We start from the raw sequence: 20,170 nt of genomic DNA on the forward strand, positions 1-20,170 counted from the left end.
CTACAACTCCTTAAATAGCTCCTAGGAGTGCTGATTTTGAAAAGTACTAGGCAGAGGTGAATGTTTGGGAATTCTACTCCTGTGAATAACATGAAAATATGTTTCCCATATAGCCTCAGATGGGTCAAGACAGTCATAAAAAAAAGAATGCTGCATAATATATTGTAATTAATTAGAGCAGTAGTTCTGCTCTGGTGCGAGATTAGGAGGATTTTTATTAATTTTTTCTCCAAAGGAAAACACTGAAGCATTTTTTACATGTTTTTCCTAAACCCAATGAACACTTGTAGCCAGCTTGTGATATAATGGTTCAACCCTTCAACATTGACAATGCCTCGATGACCATAGGTTCTCTGATTAAAACTGTATTGATAAAGGCAGAAACTCTCTGTTGCCTTCCCCTATATTCCTCTCAATTAGTTCTATAGCCTGGATTTTATTGATTTGTCTGTAGAACACCAAAACACGTGCTAAAATCTTATTTGAAGGTGCATTCTCATCAACGGCAGTAAAAGGTCAGGAAATCAAACCCATGAAAAGCAATGCAATTTTGGGCTCCAAGGGTGCAAAATGATTCTAAATGAAAACTATTTTGTTCAGCAAGCTAGAGAGAAGCACAGTAGTTTTTCACATGTTCAGGTGGTGGCTTTTTTCCAGACAGGATATGGTATGCAGGTGCACTAAGTTGGCTAGCCTAGGAAAGAGCCACTTCGGAAATACAACATGAAGTTTCATAAGCAATAAACTCAGCTACCATCAGTGGAGGTCCCAAATGTCACACTAATTTTACACAAAGCATAATATACAACAGTGATAATACTGAGATTACCTTTATTACTTTTCTCTTTACTACCTGAAGAGCAAGTGAATGACTAGACAGATGTATGTACATGAATACGCACATGTATGTGCACACTTACACACTGAGATATCTGAGAATAAAGATGTCCTGGCAGCTGAGAGGAAGAACCAAGATGTGAACACACAGTCAAATAACTGTCATGTAGTGAAGCCATTCTAAGTGATGATTTGGTCAGGTTACTTTATGATGCTGAAAAATGTTCTGTGCTCTGAGACACAACGGGTTGTGAAGAAAAGTTTAATGGCTGTGGAAAGAATCAAGATTAAACCTTCTGTGAGGAATCAATTAAATTCCTTTGTCTCAGCAACAAATCTTGATAACAGACCATTCTGCTGAGACAGGTGTTCCACAGGATCTATACCTTTTCTTTCTGTGACAGCCAAGAAGGTGCTAGCCACCCTCTCTCCTATTCCTACTCTGTTTAGCTGGATTGCAAGTGCATTATGGAGCTCAGCTCTGGTTTTCAGGTGTTCCCATTTCCAAGGGGGTGCAGAGCCTGATAAAACAGACAGCTTTGGGTTTCTCTCTCCACTGCTTGCTGGCCAGGACAACTAGGTAGCAAGTAAATAAGTGCTACTCCAAAGCCCACCAGGGGCTGTGGGAGCACACTTCACAGAAAGACCTGACCCAAACTTGTGTTGTAGGTGACAATTGAGTATATTCTTGAGCTTGAGCTGAGAATACGTGCTGTGCACTCAGGGATGTAACTCAATTTCTCTGTTGCTCATTTTGAAATAGAAAGGTCCAAACTACCTATGAACATTAAAGACCTTTTGCACTTCTTATGAGATTATAAATTTCAATTTTAACTTCCTGGATCAAATCCAAAGGGTGTAATTACTTTGTGTCAACATATACTCCCTTTGCGGTTTCAATTATTTGAAGAATAATGTGCAAAATGTATGTACACAGGAGACTGAATTAAGGTTATATATGCAGCTGTAAATGACATTTCTGACTTGGAAGTGATTAACACTCCATTGTTGAGTTCATTTTTAAAGTCATGTACATTTTAAGAATGAAGAGGAAAGGTGTCTATAAAATATGGAGTTGAAGGAGGAAGAAAATAATATCAAGAAGTAAGCAGAGTTTATTAAATTAAAGGGAGAATACCAAATTATTTTCCCTAAGTAAAAAGTGCAAACAGCCTCCTGAGTACTGAAAGCAATTTTTAAAATGCACAACAGGTTTAACAAATCAAATTAGAGAAGCTTATCAGTTATTCCAGTGAGTGTTGCCCCCTATTAACAAATGACAGGTTTGTGTCCCCAAAGTCCCTTTACAGATGAAACCAAGAATTAAAGACTTTTTAAACTGTGCTGAATTGGTTGGTCACAGAATCAGACCTCACTCCTAACAAACCCTTATAAAAAGCTGGGCAGACCTTGGAATTTCTGTGATAATTAAAAAAGCTGATGTATGGATTGTGAGCAAAGGACCTGGACGCCATGGGAAGAAGGTAGAAAAGTAGATGAAGAAGGAAAAAGTCTGAGGGGCATGAAGCAACTACAGACCTAAGTGTGCTTTGAAAAGTGCATTGCTTCAGGATGGCAATGGTAGTAGAGAAAGTTGTAGTTTTCTTCAGTGGAGTTTCTAAGTGTAATTTTTAGCAAGTCTGATGTGCCCATACTGCACCTCTGTACCAAGTTACAGGACAGCATGGAAACTCTTTTTAGGTCCTGCTACTTTAGGATGCTCTTTATGCATTTGGAGTACAACTGACTGATGTTTTCTGGACAGAAACCACAGTTGCCCTTTGTCACTACATATAAAAGCCAACAAAAACATTAACCTTGTTCTTTCTCCCCTCCTTCCCTCATTCCTGCTGTTTACTTATGTACAAGCCAAGTATAACCTGTATTAGAATGTCCATTATTAGAGTCAAGAAATGTAGCTGATAGCATCATTTTCATTAGAGCTACTTGATTAGGAGATAGATTGAGAAGATAAATCAAAAAAGGGCCATCAACTGGAGATTTTGTCTAAACAGGTGTAATATAAAGCATTGCACATAAAAATAATAAAGGTTTGAAACACATTTAAAGAGAAGTGTGAAATAATGAGGTTTTTTTGGACAGCACATTTTAATTAAGACTTAGACCCTAAAATATAGACAGAGAATGGAGAAGCAGGAGCGCAGGTTGCAGCAAATCACCTGTTAGACTAGCATGAAAAAGACAGAATGAGTGGAATATGAAAAAGAATGAGGAGAAAGCAGAAGGGAAATGGAAAATATTCAAAGACAAATTAAATGTATACCCAAAGGTCAAGAATGCCATCTAGCAATATGTGGAAAGGTGAAAGCAGGTCATTGATCAAGAGATGGAATAAACTTGCATACAAGGGAGCCATCTAGCATGTGGCAGGAGCAACTCAGGAGACAGAGGACTGAAAACACAAGAAATAGGGTCCAACTTGGTAAATCTGAGGGGTATACAGAAGCACTTATTGTTTCATGAAGTTTTATCTCAATGTAAGGAGTTCCAGATCCTTTGTTCTATTTTTGATCAGTAGAAAAATCCTCTGGATTCTAAAGTGTAAAATATAGTTTAGGGAAAATTCCTGAAAAATGAGAAAAATATTGCACATCAAGGAAATGAAAGTTTCAGTTTGAATCTGCTTGTTAAGCACCATTTGTAGTTGGGTAACAAACAGGTCTTGCTGCAGGATTCACAAAAAAATGGATGTATAATTCTGCGGGTGAGGATCTGTCCAAGCTCCTGATCTCTAACTGTGTGTTTCTCATATACGGAACACAAGTACAGATGTTTATCAAAGGTAGCCTAATATGGTCAGTGAATTATTCAGCATGATGTTTGCCATGTTATTAATACAACCACCACAGAATTCCTTATACATTTCCCCTGCACATGTGAATTATGTATTAAGGCATATTAGTTAGACTTGGTAGCAAGGTAAATACTACAACCTTTATCTGCTGTCAGATAAACAAAAACAGAGATAAGAATATTTGCAGAAGTTCTATGTAACTGAAAATGCCTTGATAATGGCTTAAGTTAACATGTAGAGGATGTAGTACCCAAGAATACAAATTTTTTGTCACTATCAAAGACACCATAAAAAATGGTGAAATAAACAAATCCCTCTGTTATGAAATGAAATTAAAAATGAGTTCTCCCCATAAATGTTGAGCAATAGAACAGGACAATCCATGAAGGCTTTTAGAGTTTGGGTTTGTTTGTTGTTGTTGTTGTTTGGGTTTTTTGGTACCTTACAGGGTGAGTGATTACATTAATTTGTTTTTCTTACCTTTTAGAAAAGACTGGAAGTCTCTGCCCTTATCTTCATTGATTTTGCCTTCCAGAGAAGAAAGCATCTTGCTCACATCATTCATTGCAGCCGCAATGCTGTCAACCTTCTTCTGTAGAAAAGTCAGTTTCATCTCTTGACTGCTAATCTTCTCGTTCATTTTTTGTGTAAGTGCTTGGTCAGAGAACAAAATTAGAAGAAAAAAAATAGTGTTAAACCACTGTGGGGTGAAAAAAAAAGGAAGTGTAATTGACTTAAAAGACATTAGTTGAAAGTGGGATGAAAAGTTTCTGAATTTTTAGTCTTCAGTGAATCTTCTTGATTTTTGTCATGTATCACGTATTAGTGAGTTTCAGCAGCACAGCAGTAACTAATTGCTGAAGCATCCGTATCCATTATAAAGTATTTATAATTCTACAAGAGTATTTTGAATGGTTAGCATATTTTAATCAACATAATGCCGTTCTTTCTCCCCCTAGCACCCTACAGGGTATTCAGTTATCCCTCATTTAGTCTATCTCCTTTAACACAATCACAGAAGCATTCATTTTTACTTACTATTTATAACATAACTTCATGAATTTGCAAGGCTTGTGTCTGAAGGAATACATCATCTTTTCATTGTTCAGGTCAAAATAAAGACTTGTTTAACACAGCAGCAAGGCAGAAAAACAGCTAATAGATAAAGGACTTTGGAATAATCATTAGTCTGTCATTAAGAATAGATGCTCAACCTCTGAAGCCAAGTTTATTTTAAAATCTGCTCAAATTGTTCCTGACACTCTTAGACTATTCAGGAAAAAAAAGGCCTAGATGGATGCTTTTAAGGCAGTGAAGAAAACCTTGATCTTGAAATAAGGATTCCACATGACTTCAGCTAGCCACCTGAGTTTCACAGATGACAGTAATCAAACTTAGTCTGGGATTTTCAGAAGATGCTGATAAAATTAAATTCTCTAATCCCTGTAAGCAAAGCTAGAAAATCTCGTCAGCTCCTTAAACAATTCAGCCTAAACAGGCTGCATTAGACACGTGATGTTAGACACATGATTCCGGCCATGCTATGACTTAGTAAACTGCTATGCAAGAGATTCTTTAGCAGTACATACTAATATTTGTTAGTGTAAATTTACAGTACTGCTATTGATCCTTTGTCACTTTTCATTATGGCGCCAGTGTCTATTCCCATGGCACTAAACAGTTATAATCAGAAATCCTGTCTAAGCACAGGGGTCTAAAGACTCCAAAAAACCCCAAGCAAGTCATATGTAAAAGGGCATCTTTTTCTGATGACTCTTACTCTTCAAAATTCTAGTATGTAAAAAATAAATGTGGCTTATCTAACTTGATAGCATTTGGGAAAATCCAGAAAATTCACTAAATGCACCCAGTCAGCACAGATGAAGCATGCCAATACCCTTAAGAATGCTCTCCTGCGGAGGTATATTGGTAGTAAAAATTGTAATTGGTAAAGCCTGGTGAATAAGGCTAGCTTTTTTAGGTTACGATGTTAGCATCTCCAGCTGTCTTCTCTGCCCAAGGTGCTACTTACACAGATACTAAAGTGTGTTTATAACTCAAACACCTAGTTTAGACTCTGGCAATTCTCTCCAATAGCCCTGCGGAGACAGTCCATTGATAGATCTTTGTGTGAATATTCTTTATGGTCATACTGTTTCATGACAGACAAATAGATTTGGATACTTCTTCTCCTGGTTGAATTGTTGCTATCAAAAAGGGATTTGAATTCATTACTGGCTCATGCATAGCCACCCAAACTGATACCTAACCTGCAGGGTGTAATGCTTTATTCAGTTTGGTTTCTATCAGTTCTGACTGAAGGAAGAAGAGAAGCTACACAGATGAAGCTGAAAGTGAGGGTTTATGCTGGAAAGTGGCATGGCTGCATAGTGGGAGCTGGAAACAGAATCTGGCTTGTAGATTCATGGCAGCTGCTGATGGAATGACAGATCAGGGCAGTCAGTCCTGACCCCACATCGTGTTTGCAGTGTTGGCACCCAGAAGAGGTATCTCTCTCTTTCTAAACTTACCCACTTTGATTTAAAAAAATAGCTAAAATGTAATTAATGTGGAGCTCAGATTCCAATTTCTGATTTATTTTTCAGAGCATAATTCCTACTAAAAGAAGTGACATGTTCCAGTGCTCACTTTTTCATATGTGTCCTGTCTGCTTTACTAAACAACATCCTCCTCCCTCCACCATTGAGAAACTTGGTTGCTCACAAAATATCATCAATGGGCAACAGACTCCTAACTCCCATTTGAAATACTTTTCTATATTTTCATGCCAGATTCACTCTTTCCCTCTCTTTTTTATCTCTCCATCATGATTTAAAGTAAAAACATATATGGACATAAGCACATACATGTGTATTGTCTCCATAAAATCCTGTGGCGATCTCAATTCTGACATCCTGTTCTCCCAGCATGCATGAATATCCCAGCCCAGAACAGTATATTGACAACTGCAAAACACAGATCTGAGAACGTAAGTTGCCTTATTTATTTGATTCTTTAAAATGTTTTTGGATATAGGTCAACTGTGTGACTGACAATAACACTAGAGTGTGTAACAGCTGATGATTATGCAGAAAGCCAGTGTAGACATCCATAACCAAAGCATCAACAGATCCAAAAGAAAGGGAGGTAGGAAGAAAGTTCAAGGAATGTGCATCCTTTACACCGTATTTCACATGTTGTCCCTCTTTTGGCTCCTTACCATGTAAACTACTAGCTTATTTGACAGTAAGTGGAGAATGCTGCCAAATAACTTGCATATAATTTGCCACACAAAATTTACCTGACAAATGCAGTTTCACTCACTGTTGGGGAGTATATCACAAGCAGAGGATGATTTTTTTCAAATGACTTCCTTATTCAAATATTTTCTTAGTTGTTAATTAAACAAGATATGCTGATTGTTGGCAGTTCTGAGTACACAGACTTTCTAAATAATTCTGCCCTACCAACGTATCTATACCCTCAAAGGCATATACAACTTCAGATGGTATAGCCTGGAGTATAGTACAGTGTGCCAACTACTTCAACACCTCTAAATCATGGATACCTTTTCATGTTTCTTTATAGTGAACAATTAATATTTGAAATAATGGTTAATTGGAATGATCTGATAAACTATGATTGTTTCTGCTCCCAGTCTAGCGAGTGCACAAACACACCTGGCATGAATAAATTTCTGTTCCCATGAATACTTATGCAGACAACTATGAAATTAATTTTCTGGAATATTTGTGCTGGTAAACTTTAAATCATACAGATGGTAGTGAAAAATAAATACAACAGGAAGTGAGAACACCCAGCATTCCTAGAGACCAAGAGGTGGAGAAGCTTTTCACACCACAGTCATCTAACATAACTTCTCAATGTACATCACTATCTGAATAAAAGCATTATTGTTATTAACCAGCTCTTACAATGCTAGATGGTCTGTACGTACCCCTGCAAGACAACACTGACATTATGTTCCAAAAACTTACGGTCTAGATAGGTTAAAGTAAATGCAAAAATGAGCAAATGAATAGTGCAATCAGAAATAGTCTCAAGCATCTGTGGTATAAAATTGTCCCTGTGTTCCTTAGCTATTTGATAATCCTAGACAGAGTAGCTTAAAATGTGCCTAAGCTGCCCTTGTTAAAGCTTGAAGTGTCATTGTACTCATTTTGAATAAAGCATCAACTTTTGTGAGAAAATACATAACAATAATCACACATTCAGAAAATCAATTAACACCATTACACTTTCTTTTATGACCAGTGCTGGTCTATACTACCCCTAGATTTAGTTTTGGGGTTTCTTTGCTTTGCTGTTTTCTGTTCATTTTTTAAATCCCCCCCCCCACCTCCAGCTGTTAATTAATCTATTTTACTCAGTAACACAATAGTTTAAACATTTCTATGGAGCATACTTTCCTGGTTTTAATTTAGTCACAAGACACTCTATAAATGCTAAGCTGCTGGTATCTTTAAATTCAGTTTCTTCTGCCCATCTGTATCAGATGAGCATACCACTGAATCATGGCTAGAAATTCTGAAGGTTCATTCCAGTCCCTTCAGCAGACAGGGATTTTCCTCAAATTGTTTTTGCAGTGATCTTAGCGAGTTACATGGTCAGTGACTGGGCTAGAGGCAATAGTAATGGTAACAACTGACCTGGCCCACTGGGGTCCTGAGGAGCTCCTGGTGTCCTCTCAATGACAGTTCTGCTGCTTTCAGCCTGGTTGCTATGTATAACTGATTGTTGTTCTTGAGCTAAAAGAGGTAGAAAGAGGAAAGGAGGTGAGTGAACCACAGAACATGACAATTTGGATGAATCCACAACAATTTTTTCTCTCTCTCTTCTATACCAACTTTACCAAAGCCTACTTCATCTACAGTGACTCTTTACCTGCTTAGTGCATCTGTAATATAGTGTGGGACACTGTTGATGAAGACATTGACTGGCTTTATAAATGGCTTGTCAAGATTGGTAGGGGGTGGTGTTAACATTAAAATACCAAAACTTGCTTTATAATGAACAGAATTTTTAAATGCTCAGGGCTAAAAATTCTAGAGGAATATATTAGAACAATATAAAACAACAATACAAAGACAATATAGAGATTGTCAGCTGTAAAATTAATTAGGGTTTCTTATAGCTACAAAATTAATCAGGTTTGCTGAAACTAATTTTGGGCCTTTTTTTTTTTTTTTTTTTTTTTTAACAGATTACACAGATCTTCAACTATGGAAACGTTACCACTTAAGGTAATGCTGATATTACATTGTTACAGACCCTAAAAAATACAAACCATTTCAAAACATAATCAAATTCCAAGTTCCAACAAATATCATCTGAGATTTGTGACTGGTACACACATAAAAAATCTTCACAAAGGTGATAATTTTATAAATATTTTCTTTGGTGATGGCAAATGGGACTATCTGTGTTTATTTTACATTTCAGCCTGAAAGATCCCAAAACAATTTGTAAAAAGCTGTACTGACGTTATTATTATTTCAGTATCACAGTTGGGGAAACTAAGGTCCAGAAAAGTGAAGTGCCTTCATTCACAAATGATAGCTGACAGGATAACTGGGAACCAAACTGAGGTTTCCACCTTCCTGACGTACTGCTCTAGCCATCAGGCTTGGTGGTGGTGTCTTCATCTCATTATTTTTTTTAAAAAAAGAAATAGGTACAAAGTAGGTCATAAATTTGCTAGTGTAAATTCATACCGATTTTTTATGCTTGCTCAGTTCATGAAACATTTTGAAGTGGATGTTGTTCCAGGAGAAGCATATCTAAGGAATGCCCCTCATGTGGCACTAATGTGATTTCCAGTCTTTAGTACAGTACAAGCAGAATAACTTGGGCATGGTGACATTATTTTACAGTTCAAATATTAAAATCTAGTTCAACCATAATGTGAGTTTCCAGGGAAACAGAATAAAATGCTGAATTGAGAAATTCCATGTTTCATCCATCTATAAATAGTATATTTAAAGATAAAAAGATTTAAGGGTGATATAAGATGTTTTATATTGTACATTAAGAGGGTTGTAAAAATTAAGATAGGAACTCAGAGGAAATTATCATATGGACTGGGAGTTTCATAGAATCTATTGAGATTGGCTGATAAGAAATACAAAATCCTCATATAGTTATAATTTAAAACAACTTCTATTATCTTCCTGTGGCATGGTTATTGACTGCTAAATACTTGCATTCAGCCCAACTCATTACACAGGATTTATCAGGTGGTGATATGATGATATAATCTATGACAAGGGAGTCAGTTACTTGCCTGTGATAAAGACCAGCTGATTGATGTCCTTTTATTCTTTCATTTACCAGCCTTTCTGTTGCTTTAAATGCATTCACTGACACTGTTAGTGCTACAGACACCACATTTTTTTATACTATCCATCTTACCTTTCATTCTCCCTAATAAATCAACTACCCAGTCACAGCTCCACATTCTAGAATACTCAAACCGTTACAGTTTTGTTTGGTTTTAGAGTTCCAAGGATATATATTTATCCCTCTGTGCTTGTTTTACTAATGCTTTGAACTGTTCAGGTAACTTAATTGCCGCAAGACCCAGGACACTGTATTTCTGTTGGAGCAAACCAGTAATGGAGCGAGCCAATAGTGCACTACACTGCCCCTGACAGCAGCAAGGACTACAGCCAGAGACGCACACACACATGAGCCTCACCCAGAGACAGTATCACACATTGTACACCTTTTAAATTTCATCACTGTATAGGAAAGGTACTCCTCAGGCACCATTAGAAATTCAGGCTTTTCATTTGTGAAACCAATTCAGAAGAGTCACTGGCAATATAGCTTCTCCTACATCATTCTTCCAGCATGGCTCAGGCCTTTTCCAACAGAACGACTCCAAGACATCATATGGTGATTACATCTACATGTTTCTTGGTCCCACAGCTCAGATTTCCCATCTTAGATGTTAGATAATGGAAGATACGATGGGAGCACCAGACCGAAAATCTAATATGCATACTCTTTAGGGTAAAAATAGGCATCAAATGACTCACATTTGAAATCTTTTAAGAATTAGCTATGCTATGCTCAGTTTAGGCTAAAAAAATAGAATATAAAATGCAAATTAGACTGCTAGACCCACCTTATAGGTGCCATTTACAATAACAAAGCAACCCAAACAAACCAAAAAAAGCAGCAATATAAAACCCTGAGCAATGAATTCTTCCAGTTATATCAGAAATATTGGGTGATGCATATCGAAATGCAACATTAGGGGCCTGTCATTCAATATATTGGCCTAGATGTATAATTTATTGTCCCATGTATTTTTAAACACAGTGTGCAAAACCATTTCAGGGAATATTAAAAATATGGAAATTGAACCTTTTTCTTGCAACATATTTTTGATGAAGCAGGAGTGGCTGAAGGGGAATCCCTTACGGGGGTTCGGTAGTTTCCTCCCATTCTCTGTGTTTCAAGATGAATTGCTACCTTTTGTGTGTGCAGCTCAACCTAAGCAGAGGACGGCTCTCACTCCTGTGCGGAACATTGCACAGCCATCTGCTGGAGAAAGGACATCACTGCCACGCCAGGGAATTCGGTGCTGACAAAGGCTTTGGCAGAGCCGGCCGCTGCTCTAAACCTCGGCCGGGGCAAATGGAAGGAGATTCATCCGCATTCGGTCACTTCAGCCTCACTCCACAGCAGAGCCGAATTCAAACACAGAATGATCTGCATTTGAAGATGCATCTTCCAGTTCTTAAAATCTTTTGTGACACATAACATAGTGTTTAGAGGCCATATGTGCATGAGGGAACTGAGATTTCTTCCCCTCAGACTTTACTACACGCAAAAAGTTGTTAAAATAAAGCTTTCTTTTAGTAAAAGTGACAGGTCGTGAACTTTGCAACACAGAACTTACATGTTCATTTGTTTTAGCAGTTTTGTTCCCAGTTAAGCATTTGATATTCCCAAATCAAAATAATGATGCTTTAGTTGTTGAATTGTCCATATTGTGATGTTTCATGAGACTTATAAGAAATCATGTCTACATTTTTCCATTCTTAAAAAGTTTCTTATAAAATTGCATTGTCCATGCTGGACTAGAATCCATGTCTTGTCCAATTTGGCCATGTGTTGCCACAGGGGAGGTAAGGTTACAAACAGTGATTTGAATACATCTCTTCCATTTCACTCACTGCTGCATTACCTTGAGAAGCATCTGTAACCAAGCAGTTACAACGGGGTTACCAAATAACTTTTTCAGATGTCTAATAACAACTATCACATGGTGACAAGTGTTTCCTCCTGCCTAAACTATCAGACTGAAATAGTTACATATGATTTCACTCTGTCTGAGATAGAAGCTAAACCAGAAGGCATTTTAAATTAGCATTTGCTGCAAGCAACCAACATCACATTAACAGTGCCTTCCCAGGATCTAAAACATATAGTCAGAATACCTCAGTTCCCCTGGCACAGAAATCCTTCAGTGTCATTTCTGTTGTTGAACAACAGAGAGGCCAAGTGGAAGGCTCAGTGACGCTGGAGAGCCCCACTCAGAGCTTACAGTGTCTCTCCCCCACTGGAGTGCCTGAAGACAAGGCTATTGGGCTCCCAACTGTTCAAGTTCATTAGCTGACATCCCTTCATGGGAATTGAATAATACAGGCAGGGCTTGTGCTGGTGGTCTGCTCCTCATGGGAGGCAGGATTCCAGAAGCAGGGAAGAAAAGCTTTTCTGACATAACACCTTTCATCCCAATCTCTTTAAGCACTTCTACAAGCATTAATTAATTAAATATCCCAGTGCCCCTGTGAGATAAGTGTCATCTCAATTTTCTAGATGGGTAAACTTGGTTATGCAGATTATAAGTGGCTTCTCCAAGTTATTCAGCAAGTCAAAAGAGGTTTGAAAATAGAACCCAAGAGATGTAATTTCAAACCTGCTCCTGTAACACTTCACAGAATTTTCCTTTATTCTTATTTTTACACAGGTGACTACAAATTGAGTTATACATCTTTTCTTCCTGGTCAATGTTTCCCTGTTGTTTTGATGCCATTTCAATTTTATCAACTCTAACCTCCCCCCTCAGTGTTACGCTTTACATTTTTTTAATCTATTTTTGCTTGTTTGCATTTTTCTGAAAAGAAACCTTTAAAACCTCTGATCCATGCTCACTGGACAGCCTTGATGACTGAGCGTGTCCTCTGTTAATATCTGACTCCACACTCTGCTGCACAGAGGAGAATTCTGTGCCTGCTGAGGTCCTGGCTCTTCAGTATTGAAATTTCCCTCCTGGATGTGAATAACAGTGATTTTTCTTCATTCCCCTACATTAATTTTTAATCATAGCCTCTACTTTACCACTGCTGATTGAATTCCCTATCACATCTAATGGCCTTTCTTGTAATATTCATTCATTTAAAACATGTATGCTGATGCCATATTTAATTTTTCAAGGGCTGCTTGCTTAAGGCCAGCACCACAGAAATAGCTATTATGCAGATGTAAAACTGCAGTATGATGCCACATGTTTGATCACGAGGGCAGAGGTAAAAGACTGTTCTGTCTAAAAGGGCACAATTACACAGGGACCATGTGTAATACCTAGTAAAATTCAGTCACTGTTGAAATGAACAACGAAAGTCCTATGCAATTCAGAGGGGGAAAAATCAATATGTTATTTTATTGCATATAAAATATGTTCATAGAGCCTGAAACTGAAAGCCAAAAGAGTAACGGTGCTGTAGATGAATTTTACAGCAAGCATTCAATAGATGACCTGAATTTAATATCCCCAGCACTGCAATGCTCAATAACTAAAAGGTCAAAAAAAGAGGCACACTGAATATGAACTCCATATTTTAGTGAAATGAAATAAGGCTGAAGATTTTATGAGCTTTACTTAGAGTAGAAGAGAGGAAAGGACATTCTGTTTAGCTGCTCTGGAAATTCATGTGCAGGGAAGAGTCAATATCCCAAAGTATTTTAGTTTACTGGGCATTTTTTTCTGGTTTTAAATTAATGGGAAGGACTGTATTGGTTTTCAGCACAGCCATTTGCTCATAAACCAAACTGCATTGTTTTCTTTTGCTGCAGTGAATAATCTCAAACCCTGACAACTTACCTTTGGGTTGGCAGTTTTGCCCACTGTACCCAGGACAGCACTTCCACTCCAGCGATGTTACTATTTTATGTTTGATCCTGTAGGCTTGGTGTGTTGTTGTCTGGGACCTGAAAAACAAGAAAAATTTAAACCTGTTTTAGGTGACCAAACAGGAGTTGTAGGATACCTGTATAACTACACGACATTATCTCACTTGTGAAATCTATCCTTTCATTACCTGCTTGGAAGCTAACTAGGGTTTTGTTTCAATAGCACAGCTTTAATATTGCAGCCTTCTGTTCATCTGCATGAATTTTAAAGGAACCTGACGTCTATTTAGTGCTGTCAGATTTTTTTACTCAGAATATCCTATTCAGAAGTCAAATACTGCAAACTGTCATGGAAGATATTACAATTAATTTCTACTAAACTGAACAAAGTGAGCAAAAAAATACCATTGTCATATACCACTTGCTTTGAAATTGGTGAAAAAATGCATTCATAATAAACTTATACCACACCAGCTCACATTTAGTGTACACTGGAAGCCTTCCATTCTGATTATTTTAAACAGGATTATACAAACATTAATCCAATAAAGTGTGAAAATTTCCACTCTGGATGTCAAGGAAAGGAGGGCATGGATATGTAATTGTGATGCCTCAATTATTCCTGTTACAGTGTGCGACTGCAAAGGCAGCAGCAATTTTGTTTCTGTATTTCAACACATTCTTCGTGTCCTGGCTACCCCATCACTTCCAGCTTTCTTTACTTCACAGAGAAATCAGTTTAGAATTAGTATGCTTCAGTAGGGCATACAGAATAAACTACAGCAAGTCTCCTTGCCCTTTTAATATGCTAAATCCAAAGGCTGAATAAAAATAATATCATACAGTACTACTAGTTGCCCAATGCTAACATAAAGAACACCTAAAATTTCAGAAAATACAATGATGAAATGGTTACTGAATTGTTTTGGACACAAATTCCCTGTCTAAACTGTTCCACAGGAAGAGACAAATTTGAAGGGTGTTAGACCAAAAATACCCTCCCAATGAATTATAAAAATGCCACCTTGTTTTACACTCCAGCTAATCTTATCACTCCTTCATAAGGGATGTAATGTTATATATATTAAAATTCTCATAGCAGCTGTCAGGAGCTTTGCATGTGTTCCCAACCAGCTTTGCCTCTAAGAAATGGCTTTTTCAGCAGCAAGAACTCAATAAAGATTAAGGTGATCAGAAATCAAGACAGTTCTCAGTTGTTTTGCTTTATGGATGGTCTTATTTTATGATAAAACCACCCTATTCTGCATTAGCATAATCCATTCCTAAAACCACTCATAAAAATGAAGTGTCCATGAAAGGAGTTAATCAGGAATAGCTATTTCAAAAATAACTCTCCACGTACACAAATCTCAAAAATATATACAGTAGAGATTTATTTACTGGAGCAGCACAAGAAACTGATGTGAATCATCTAGATTTAATTAGGGGAAAATACAAACCAAAACAAAACATTAAACTGGCAACATTTCGATCACAGGGTCCACTCCAGAGTTTTGCAATATGATCAACCATATTTCCAAGTCACAAATCCTAAGGAACCTCTATTCCTTTTTTCACCTCAAACCTTTAAGCATGCTTTGCCATACCAGTTACAGAAATATTCCCATAACAGTTCAACCGACTTGTAAGAGATTTTTGAAATTTTTCAAGGGGAAAAGACATTGCAATCTCTGTTTTGTTGGTGCTGTTTCAGTTTGCTGTTTTCCAGATTCATGTATTAAAATCCCACTTCATTTATGAATGAAATGTAACATTTGGAGAATATAAGGAGGCACCTAGTCCACAAATATGAATATGTTTAACAGAGTCATTATTTACAAGTTGCATCCAGGCCAATTACTTGTCTAGGTTCACTGCCTGACCAGCGAATGAAGCAATAAAGTGCCAGAAATAAGCACTCAGCAGAGAGATAATAAGAAAAATACTTGTGCCTCTCAGGGGAAGCCTTTTGCTCTAACAGAGCACAAACTTGGAAAACTGTACAAAAAGGATTTTGTACTTTTGCACCTTTCTTTTACTTGAAGACTTTGAACTGATCAGAGGGCCAGAATGAAGGCATGCACAGTCATGACCGCTTAGACTTGCTATAGAGTTGTGTGAAGATAAGACCTGGAAACATGCTAATCTACTCCCTCTTGTTTTTAATTTAATTTCTAAAGTCATAATTGTATTAATTAAGCATGATAATTACAGAACTTGCAAGTACTCTTTCTTCCTAGCTCTACATACCTCTGAGCACATGATCCAATATGCCAAGTGCAAGGCTTTGCTCTGCCTGATGAGAAGGTTTCCAGGTTGTCCACTACCACCGTAGGTAGGAGTCTGGTATGGACATAAGCACACCAATTTCTGTAAGATACAGAAGGTAAATATGATTAAAAGTACAAATAATATTTTCTACAATATGATGATATATTATATTTAAATGAGAAAGCTAAACCTGTAATTTAGAAAGAGGAGTAAGTTATGAAAAAAGTTTGTTTCTCTCAGACTGCCAATGTTGTCTTGACAATTACTTAGTCTTTGTGCTTCAGCAAAGAAAACAGATAATAATTTCTCCATCTCTACATACATTTATATTGCAAATCTAATTTTTTCTTTGTAAATGTTTGTGGAGCTTCAAGTACAAAGAAGCTCTTCTAGACAGCAGTAATGTCAGGTCTTAAAATACACCTACATTTCAGACTAGAGAAACTTTATCCAGAATTCAAAGGATTGTTTGGTAAGGTTTTTAGTCACACATAGCTTTCACTTTATGGACAGACGTTTCTATTGTTTCTTCCTTTCCCCAGCAGTACTCTGAATACATGTAGGCTGTGTTTTACAGTGCACTGTGGGGTCAAAGCCACACAAAGCAAAAACACGTCATAGCTCCACACTTGCCTGTGCCACTGGGTACCCATCCAGAGAAGGAAGTCACATAAAAAATGATCAAGCTCTAGATCACTGCAGCAGAGGCTGGAGCTGGTGAGTCCACAGGATTGTCACTTTCTTTAAAAAGGTTTCTAAGGATGTTGCAAGAAAATGCAAACTGTTAAATCCTATTTGGAAAGTAGGCTCTTGGTAGAAGCTACAGTATAGAACAGAATTAAGTAGAAATTATAAATTGAATAATGGTTTGGGATAGATTTTAACAGGGAAATTATGTCAAAGAAATCTATTGTCATTCTTTGACTCAGAAGCAGGGAGATAAAGGTGTGACTGTTAGAGGCTTTTGGCAAGGTCGCTCACCAAATGTATTAGAGGGCAGTGAGGGAAGCAATCGGTAACACAGTATGAAGATAAATCCTACTATAGATAAATAAAGCATTAAATCAGAGAGATTAATGACTAGCTAGCTTTCTCAAGAAACAGGTTATCAGCAGAATCCCACATGAACCTGTAATAGGCAGTATAGTCATTAACTAGGGGTTAAGTAAGTTAATAGGGTGATGATAGAGTTATGCAGAACTATACAAATTAATTTTGTGTAGTAAACATAAAGCTGAGTTGAAGAATTGCAGAATTCTCATGTTACTGAATTTCCAGCTAAGTAGGTGTCAGAAAAGGGCCTTGTAGTGCAGAGTCAGTCACAAATAGAGACAGCCTTATACAGACATACTACTACCTAATTTAGCTCTCATCAGAATAAAAAAATAATCTTAGAGTCATTGTGATTAGCTCTTTGAATAGGTCAATTTATGTGTTCAAAGCCAGGCTGGATGGAGCTCTGAGTAACCTTGACTAGCGGAAGGTGTCCCTGCCTATGGCAGGGGAGTTGGAACTAGATGGTTCTTCCGAACAAAACCATTCCATGGTTCTATGATCCTGAAGAAAGCATTATTGCATTTCTGCTGTTGGAACAAATGTCTATTTGGCCTAGTACAGATTTTTAATTTCATCTCTAACTTAGTACAGCCTTTCTCAGGATCATGCATTATTCCCTTAATATCATATTTGATTTTTGATTTGGCAAGTTAGTGACAGGACATTGTTTCAGTTTTAGGGCTGGTGGAGCTGTAAATACTTAATACATAATATTTACATACAAGAACTTAGAGTTCATCTTCCTGGGTCATGTTTTGCTGCTAACATTTGCTTCCAGTTGTAGTAGTTTTGTTAGTGTATCATAATTCAGTAAGAACATATATATTTACCCTTGAAATCACTCTCTTGTTATGGGCTCCTTGCAGCAAAAATTAAAATACAATTAAGACCAGATTAGTTCCATTTACTTAAGTCGCATTACTACAGATTTAGACTGCCTCAAACATGAACAACAGTACAAACCACAAAATAGTATCTGTATCTATCCTTAAGTGGTTGCTTTTGTCTACCGAGATCTTACCAGTGAAGGCACGTTAAGCTCAGTAGTCCTATATTTGGAAAATGGTTCCTGAGAAAACAACAGGATAAGCTAGAAAGCAGGATGCTAAGTAAGGCCAACAGGCTGAACCTCACAATATCTCTGTTGCCAGCATTGCAGCACTCTCTTCCACAACACATATTGTTTAATTGATGAATAATATGTTTCATATAAAACAGGCTTTTATTAAGTGCCTTTGATCTGATTTTGGTCACTCACTCTCTACTTCCTTGAGAGTTTTCATTAAGATAATATTTCTTTTTAATTGGGTATAAAAAGGCTGTGCTTTTTTTTGTTCTGTCTCCTCTAGTTATAGCCTTTTGTCTGCGTGTATTAATTAGAGACTCCACGAAGAAATATTTGCTAAAAGGTAAACGCAGCTATCAAGCATAATCATAAAGATTAGATACTCTCCTCACTTCCTCTGCAGAAGCCAGGAGTAACTGTATGCAAGTTTCAGACACATAAAATTGTCAGGATCAAAAGGAGATGTAAGTCTTCTGAGTTTTGCAGAGGAATAATGAAGTTACCCATCCCACCCCTCTGGATGGGGCATGTGGGTCCTTTACAGTCTCCTGTATCACATAGAGACTAGCAGTAGTAACTAAATTATAATGATATTTGTAGTAAACATCGCCAACAGTAAGCCAAAGAGAAGCGTTGTAGCTGTAGCTGCATCCCTCCCGGAACACCTCTGGACAGGAAGACAGGTACCCCCTCTCGCCTAATCTTCCTCTGCCAGGAAGACATCTCTTCCAGGGGGCTTCCTCACCGAGCATAAGGGAGGAGCAAGAAAGGGGAGTTTCCCTAACAGAAGGGGAAGGGGCGACCCCACAATTCAGGCACTGACCTCACCACAGCACCAGAGACCAGCAGGCAGCAGTGGGGTATCAAGAACAGGTCAAGTAGCAGCCCACCAGGCAGAGATCAGGTAACAAGTCAGGTCCAAGAGGACAAGCACCTTAATAAGGAGAATATGCTCAAGCCTGAGCTGAAGTGGAGCCCTGGCCCATGAGTGTGGAGGCTACAGGTGAAGTTGCTTAGGATCATCAAGGCTCGTTTGTCTTGCCCAGGGCACTACCACTGAGCTCCTTTCTCAGTACAGGCATGAAATCTCTTACCTTTCATGCTGTTGTGAGGGTTCTGCATATTCATATTCAAGATTAAAAACTGTAGTTTCTTTCTCTGAAGTGTAGCAGAGAGATTAAAAAAAAATCTCTAAGCATATGAATGGGATAGTAAATATTTCTTAACAGATGCAGAAAGTGATTCCGGGCTAGACTGACAGCGATCTATTCAGGAGGAGCTCTGACTAAGAATGGGGATTTGCTTATGATTTAAACTCGATATAGAGAATGCAAATATCTAACTTCCAAATAATTCTCAGCAATTAACTGATGGTATATGAAGTCCGATCAGAAGACATCTGAAGCAATAATACCACCTCAAGCAGTTATGCCTTAACATCTGGAATACTGTGTCCAGTTCTGGGCCCCTCAGTTCAGGAAGGATATTGAGGTGCTGGAGCAGGTCCAGAGAAGAGCAACAAGGCTGGTAAAGGCACTCAAACACAAGTCCTATGAGGAGAGGCTGAGGGAGCTGGGGTTGTTCAGCCTGGAGAAGAGGAGGCTCAGGGGAGACCTCATCACTTTCTGCAACTCCCTGAAAGGAGGTTGTAGGCAGGTGGGGGTTGGTCTTTTCTCCCAGGCAATCAGCAGTAGGACAAGAGGGCAGGGTCTTAAGCTCTGCCAGGGAAGGTTTAGGTTAGATATTAGGAAGAAATTCTTTACAGAGAGGGTAATCAGACATTGGAATGGGCTGCCCAGGGAAGTGGTGGATTCTCCATCCCTGGAGGTTTTTAAGATGAGACTGGATGTGGCACTTAGTGCCATGGTCTAGTAACCACGGTGGTAGTGGATCAAGGGTTGGACTTGCTGATCTCAGAGGTCCTTTCCAACCCGGCTGATTCTATGATCTCCTTTACT

The 20,170-nt window shown here is 37.9% G+C and overlaps 1 protein-coding gene across 1 annotated transcript in view; it reads right to left on the minus strand.

Annotated features, from left to right (window-relative positions):
- Positions 1 to 20,170, minus strand: part of MMRN1 (multimerin 1) — a 43,639-nt gene that overhangs the window by 12,093 nt on the left and 11,376 nt on the right. The window contains exons 2-5 of the mRNA XM_027636342.1: positions 16,070 to 16,189; positions 13,791 to 13,897; positions 8,323 to 8,421; positions 4,133 to 4,306 (exon numbers count right to left, since the gene is read on the minus strand). Of these exons, the coding sequence (XP_027492143.1) occupies positions 4,133 to 4,306; positions 8,323 to 8,421; positions 13,791 to 13,897; positions 16,070 to 16,189 (500 nt within the window). The remainder of the gene's footprint in view (positions 1 to 4,132; positions 4,307 to 8,322; positions 8,422 to 13,790; positions 13,898 to 16,069; positions 16,190 to 20,170) is intronic.

This window comes from Corapipo altera, unplaced genomic scaffold, assembly GCF_003945725.1.
Source record: "Corapipo altera isolate COAL_440 unplaced genomic scaffold, ASM394572v1 22b, whole genome shotgun sequence".
NCBI classification, from domain to species: domain Eukaryota; kingdom Metazoa; phylum Chordata; class Aves; order Passeriformes; family Pipridae; genus Corapipo; species Corapipo altera.